This window comes from Biomphalaria glabrata, chromosome 3 (genome assembly GCF_947242115.1).
Source record: "Biomphalaria glabrata chromosome 3, xgBioGlab47.1, whole genome shotgun sequence".
Lineage (NCBI taxonomy): Eukaryota > Metazoa > Mollusca > Gastropoda > Planorbidae > Biomphalaria > Biomphalaria glabrata.
In genome coordinates, this window is record NC_074713.1 from 51,174,887 (window position 1) to 51,181,613 (window position 6,727).

The 6,727-nt window shown below is 30.4% G+C and overlaps 1 protein-coding gene across 2 annotated transcripts; it reads left to right on the top strand.

The window, feature by feature from the left end:
* The first annotated feature begins 166 nt into the window (after positions 1 to 166).
* On the top strand, positions 167 to 5,971 carry LOC106072580 (testis-expressed protein 43-like). Of its 2 annotated transcripts, XM_013232968.2 has the most exons (4): positions 167 to 321; positions 1,532 to 1,552; positions 4,244 to 4,337; positions 5,063 to 5,971. In XM_013232968.2, exons 1-4 carry the CDS (start codon positions 197 to 199, stop codon positions 5,276 to 5,278), a joined length of 456 nt encoding a protein of 151 aa, XP_013088422.2. In that variant the 5' UTR covers positions 167 to 196; the 3' UTR covers positions 5,279 to 5,971. The 2 variants fall into 2 exon arrangements, with proteins under 2 accessions (XP_013088422.2, XP_013088423.2); XM_013232969.2 differs by lacking the exon at positions 1,532 to 1,552 and having other exon boundaries at positions 175 to 321.
* Positions 5,972 to 6,727: the final 756 nt, after the last annotated feature.

The following is a 6,727-nucleotide window of genomic DNA, read 5'->3' on the forward strand; positions in this document are numbered from 1 at the left end:
AAAAAAAAAAAAAGGTGTGGGGGTTTGTCAGAAAGACCAAGGTAATCTATTTAGATCTAATATGCATTATGAAAATACAAAGCTAAAAATATAATCGTAATTTATTAGATCTTTTAGTAGATTAGATCTAGAAATTATATATAAATGAAAGTGATTTTGTAAAAAGTTTCTGTCCCACCCACCACGAGATTTGTGAATGAGATTTCAGAGAGATAACCACACGTTAGAAACCAATTGTTGTAAAATGGCCGGCGATAAGGTCAGACGAGTGCCTATTACTAGTCAATTAGGGAAAACATTATTTACGTACAGTACTCCGAGGTAAAAAAAAAAGTTATTATTTTATGGACATTTTGTTGAATTAATGAAACCTTGTTTGAATTTTAAACTTTCTCTTAATTCTGTTGATCTATATCTAGAATATTTCTAGAGATCTAGTCAAATTCTAGTACATCAGGCATCTACATGATGACTACATCATCGAGCCAGTAGCCAGTACTATAACTTATAGTATAACTATAAAATATAATATTAGTATTAAATAGTATTATTACTAAGTGTAAGTATATAATTATGATATAAATATTATAATTATAGATTATATCTGTATCATGAGTATGATAAAATTGAAAAATAAAATAAATCATTTTGCACTTAAAATTAAAATAAAAACTTCCACAATGGTTTCATCATTTAAAATATTTCACATTAACTTTCCATGTTTAGTTATCTATATCTATAAGTCTCACTGTTTCAGTGTTTCTACTTCCAAAACCAATCATCTTTATGTAGATCTATATTTAATTAAACCCTTAAGACGTGTGTGGTAGTTTAGCCTCTAAACATTAGAAATGTTATTCCATTTTGTATGCATTCACTGTAAAACAGCTCAGCAACGGAAGGGTTAATAAACCTGAAATTATCCATTTTGTAACATATAGAGGAATCCAAAAACATCAATTTTATAAGTGGACTAAAATGATTAGATAGTTAAAAATGAAACATTTCTTTTGGAGAATGCATTATATTAAGTGGTAACTAAGAAGATGGGTTAATGTTGTTTTTTAAATTGCTTTGTCAAAAGAATTATTTAAGTATCATTTCGTTGCCATCATATATTGTGTATATGTGTGCACATCCCGTGCCAACTTACAAAGAAGAACAGAGGTCTGGAATTCTAATCCCTTTCTGCTCTGTTTTTTGGAATTGGACAATGTAATCTAAATATAGTGTCCATGGCTTTTAATAAAATATCAGTTGCTTTGTACTTATTTGGACACAAACAAAAAAAAACCACAGTACCTGAAAGTTTTATTTCTTTTTTTTTTAGTAATATAGAAGCCTAAATATTTATAAAAGTAATAATTCTTTAATAATGACATTTTAATTTTAATGTTGATTAGACCATATAGTCTGTATTTTTTACTTATCCTCTAGAGTTTAGAATTTAAAAAAAGCAAGAAAAGAAGTAGGATAGACCGTTATCAAATTTAACATTTTTGTAAATGAAATATATGTGTATTTATTTAAGTAAGGACATAAAACCCAAAAGGTAAGAAATAATTTATGTAATCTTTTTTTTAAACAGATTATTCGCTTAATAGCAATGTCTGCATATTTCTTATCATGAGATATCTTAATTATTTAAATAGCGATCCATAGCTATTGATATCTCTACTGTAATTTTCATGTTTTGACCCATGCACTGTGTTTATTAAGATACAAGTATAAAAGGGTTTCAGAAGGAAGAAGATTTTTAGCTATATAATTATACTAATTTCAAATCAATTTTTAGTTGAATCACAGAGCCCATTTTTATCTCCCTTTTTTAATCTATTGGAGCACTTTTTAATCTTCCTTTTTTAATATTTTATTAACTTTTGAGCATCTGTTGCTTTGACCAACAATTCATTCTCAGCTTGTGCACATCGGGTATGTACAAATGAAGGAAATGGTTTAAACAAATATTTAGTTGAAATGAAAAGCATTGCTAAAAAAAAAACAATGATTGAATAGAGACATGGTGAGACAGAGAAATGACAGTAAAAGAAGCAATTATTGAGAACTGCATAATAGGGGCATTTAATGTGTTGGCCTGGTTTTGATTCTTTTTATTATGGGAAGTGTGGTCGAGAGGCCAAGTGCGCTTGAACTTGGCTTGGCTTGGCTACCTAGAAGGGGGCCCGACTCGGGCAGAGTTGTGTTTACTGAGCACCTAAAGGCAGCAGGGAAACCAACTCCTAGATACCCCCTCCTCCCCCCCCCCCCCCACTGGTCCACAAATGAGATTGGACCAAAAGCGCTCTGAGCATGCTATAAGCATGAAAGTAGCCCTAATAAAAGCTATAATAATAATATTCCCAGACATTACAGCTGATGACTTTCTAGTGCCTTTTTCTGCTGTATGTAGTTGTTCCAGGGACATATGCATGATACGGCTTTAAGATGCAGCCTATAGTTCTATGTAAATGTTCATGAAAAATGGGGGGGACGCACCAATAATGTACCTTGCCCCAGGCACATGTTTTGCTAACACCTCTGATTGTATGTCCAGTTTCTACTATCTCAAATAAGAAAGGCTTGGTTGCTCACATAATTCTGAATAGACTCACTAAATTTAAGTCAAAGCCTTCAATGTCAAGGGAAATCTGAATTCTCCACCAGGCAGCAGAATATCAGAAGAAGAATGCAAATTTAAAAAAAACAACTTCACTCATTTTTTAGCCTCTGTACATCCCTTGCATTCAGGAAAAGATATTTGCATTATATATGATTATCATATAGTGTGTAGTGCAATTAGAGACACACAGATCAGACACCAGGCCATTTCTTACATTCATTAAAAAGTTTTTCTTTGATGATCGATGAAAGGTCATTATACTATAGGATGTCTAGAGTATTAAAGATCTGGTGAGTTTTTTATGATTAAACATTCTACTCAAGAATCGTAATCAGTTTTCTTTAATATTCAGCCATGCTGTATGAAAATAATACTTTAAAATGTATTCCTTTTCTGTTCTTACTGTAATTTAGGCTAAGAATATATCTCTGTATGTTACATTCTCTTGTATGCTTATCTCAATTAAAAAATTTTACTTCATTATTTTAACATTTTTTTCTTCTACATATTTAAAAAAAAAAATTTTTAATTGTTTTTATTTCCTTCTCAAATTATTGTGTATTTAGTACTGTAGACAAGGTTTTAATGTCTTTTTCTATTTGCAATCATTTTTTAAATATTTTCTGTATGTTTAGAGATAGCACTTATAATACTGATAACATTCTTCTGTTACTCACTCTAATGTAATCCTTTGTTACATAACATATAGGTCAGTCTTATTCATTTGATTTTGATGGTTATAAGTATGTTGTATATTTTTTTCTTGTTGGAAGTGATGGGGGGGGGGGTATAAAATCAAACTATAAAAATGTTTAATAAAATCATTGTTTAAATTTAGAAGACGTATTTTTAAAAAAAAAAAGGATGGTGGAAGGGGATATAAAAATCAAAATATAAAAATGTTTAATTATTGTGTTTAAACTTAGCAGTCTTAATAAAAAAAAAAAATAATTTTTTACATTCGAAATAATATAATCCTACTTTTTTCGAAAAGCTATTAATTATTTGGTTGAATTTAGGATTTATAAAGAAGCCAAAGTATCAGTATAAAAATATTATGAGAATGATATAAATTAAAAAAATTGTGATATATTTTGTTTAAAGATAAAACATCAGACAAACTGTTACAAACTCTAGCTAGTTAACTGCTAAATAAGAATACCTTCTGTTCTTTCATTTTTTCATACTCTGAGAATACTGGTACAAAAACTTTCTTTTCTTCTATCGTTGTTTTCATTAAACTCTTTAAAAATTCTAAATAAATTTAGAGAAAAATTTATAGATGCACTGGTAGAATGACCATTTTAGGCTACATAAGAGTTATTTGAAACCATTAATAGATAGTGAACTTAATACATGGCATTAAAACCTGACATATTTGTCAGTTCAATTTTGTTTAATCTCTTGAGGTTGAATTTAAACTAATAATAGTTATTGAATTGAGAAACAGAAAAATATGTTGAAGGTAAATTATTAAAATAGATGCAATTAAATTTTAAAAACAAATACTTCTAAATCATTCATATTTTTTTTTGATATAACAGGATAATCTGAAGATAACTTTTCATTTCAGGTTTTTAGTTTTTTTTTTTATTTGTTTTTTTTTTAATTGTATTTTTCTAGAATCCCGGAGTATTCCAGATCACATCCCATAGTGCCCAAGTTGTATGTTCAGGAATGGAAAACTGACATGCAGAATCGAAATATCATCACTGAGGTGATTTAATAAACATAGACATGAACTTCTTGATCATTTAGTTCACTCACAAATCTTTGTTCACAGAAATTGTCTGTTTATCTAGATTAAATCTTTCTATTTATAAGTCATTAAGAATGTGGCGAATTTTGTAGTAGATCTCTTGGCTACAAAGCTGAATGTTCTGGGTTTAAATTTTGGTCTTGATAGTTTTCAAAATCAGCTTCATGTTTAGTACCTAACATTGGTAACTGAGTCCAAGTAAATTAATTAGTTGTCCCGTACCCTAAAGGTCCAAGTTAGTCATGTAAATTATTAGTTGTTTGATTCCCTAAGACCAAGTTGTCTGTGATAGAGGTGGCTTTAGGGGGTGGCAAGTGGGGCTACTGCCCACTGGCCCTATGCCTTAAGAGGCCTTTAATGAAAAGAATCTTTAGTCACCATCAACCCATCATACACAGTTGTAACCGTGATATGACACTCACCCAGGGCCCGTGAACTACTAAGACCGCCTCTGTCTGCAAGACAAATGATGTAGAGATTACTTGTTTTGGTAGCCTATGATTAAAGATGGAGTCTTGAGACAACATTACAGCTTGGTAATCTCATTGTCATCCTAAAGTTCCACATGAATGAACCCAAAAGGCATTATATATATATTTTGTTTTTCTATGTAGAAACTCATTAGATGAATTTTTGTTTTATGATAACTATTTCTTCCATTGCTTGACACTTTTGGTCTACAGAATGCCTGTCTAGGAGGAGTCTCAAACTATGAGCACGATGACAACCTTTTTCTAGAGAAGAGAGAACAAATGCACTACAATGTCGAGGACTGGGCACGCGTCAGAGAGAAAATCAAAATGCCACCCAGAGCCAAGCTGTTGCGACCTGATTTTCATCATGAGACATCAAAGTATCAAAGTGAACTGATGTTCAGAAGGGACACTAATGCTGTGTAGGATGAACTTGTATGGGCACACAAATAGAACAAAACAATGCTTTAATTAGAAGAAACAAGTAGCTTTAGTTACACTATGTTTGAAACAACACATATAGCCATTGTTTGATTAGCTTTAATTGATCTTAACAATATAACATCCATCTACTTTGTTGTATTCTGACTTAACAGTTTTACATAAAAATTCAAACACAAAGAGTATGAACTCAAAACTAGATTACTTTGATGCTTGTAAACCAGATATTTGAATTGAACACCTCAAGCTGATTGTAAAAATTAAAATGCATATTTTTTTTTTTTGTATTAGCTAAAACATCTTGAATAATGATTTTTTAATTATTTCCAAGTCCTATGATTTTACAAGTTGGTTGCCTATAACATTTTATTTGAGAAAAAAATATTGGCTGCAAAAATTTCTTGCTAAAGAGATTGATAGATTTTCAAGCTTAATTTTGTTAGTTTTAAACTTGCACAGAATATTTTTGTTGAATGTACAGTATTATGTTGCATGTGGAGACAACTGAACTACTCTTTCAGTTCCAACAACTTTGTTGAATTATGTATTATTTCAAAGTATTATATTTTGTTTATACTGCTTACTTTCAACTGTGATAAAGAAGCCAATTTACCGAGTCTACAAATAGTAATCTATTGTAAATATTTCTGGTATAGCTATTAAAAGCCATGAGTCACCTCAGCTATTCAATTAATTCTTGTGTGTGTGTGTGTGTGTGCGTGCATATGTGTGAAGAATTCTGGGTGTCACTAACTCTTTTATAAGGAATGAACTTATAAAGTCCTGTGACCTTTTAAGACTGACCTTATTAAATAAGAAGTTATATGGATTTGCCATGTCCTATTAAATGCAAATAAACACAAATCCAAAATGGAAAACCCAAAATAAAACAAGAAAATATTTTTAAAATACTTTTTAAAAACAAATCTTATATTAATCAGTTTGAATAATTTCATAATTAAATGTGTAATAGGTCAAGACTAACAGTAAGAAAGCATTTATAAAAATAAAGAAAAGGGGGAAATGACATGAATTCGAACTCGTGGCTCAAGCCAACATGGTAACCACTCTGCTAGTGGAGCACCTATGAACATGGCAGATTGTATATTTATCTATTGTTTCAACAGTCTCCTCGTATTTTTCATGTTGTGTTCACTAACACTCAGACAACCTATAAAGGGAACTAATTAAGCTTATACCACCACTTCAGTCAAGTATAAATTCTTTCCCGTCTTTGACATACTTAACAAAATAATTAATTACCAATAGTTAATTAGCTAATTGGTTAATTGTTTTTTTTTTATTCCTGTGTTGTCAAGTAAAAGAAATAATTGGGCAAAATTTCAGCTTGATCCGAGATTGGGTGGGAGGGAAATAAAGTGTACAAACTTTTTACCAGATGACCAGAGTGAGTTTATATAAGCTTTGTAAAAA

Bases quoted from the DNA above. Each gene is read 5' to 3' on its own strand.
- LOC106072580 (XM_013232968.2), top strand. From the start codon at position 197: ATGAGATTTCAGAGAGATAACCACACGTTAGAAACCAATTGTTGTAAA. The intron at 1,553-4,243 runs GTAAGAAATAAT...GTATTTTTCTAG, and splicing joins AAGGACATAAAACCCAAAAG to AATCCCGGAGTATTCCAGAT. The intron at 4,338-5,062 runs GTGATTTAATAA...TTTGGTCTACAG, and splicing joins ATCGAAATATCATCACTGAG to AATGCCTGTCTAGGAGGAGT.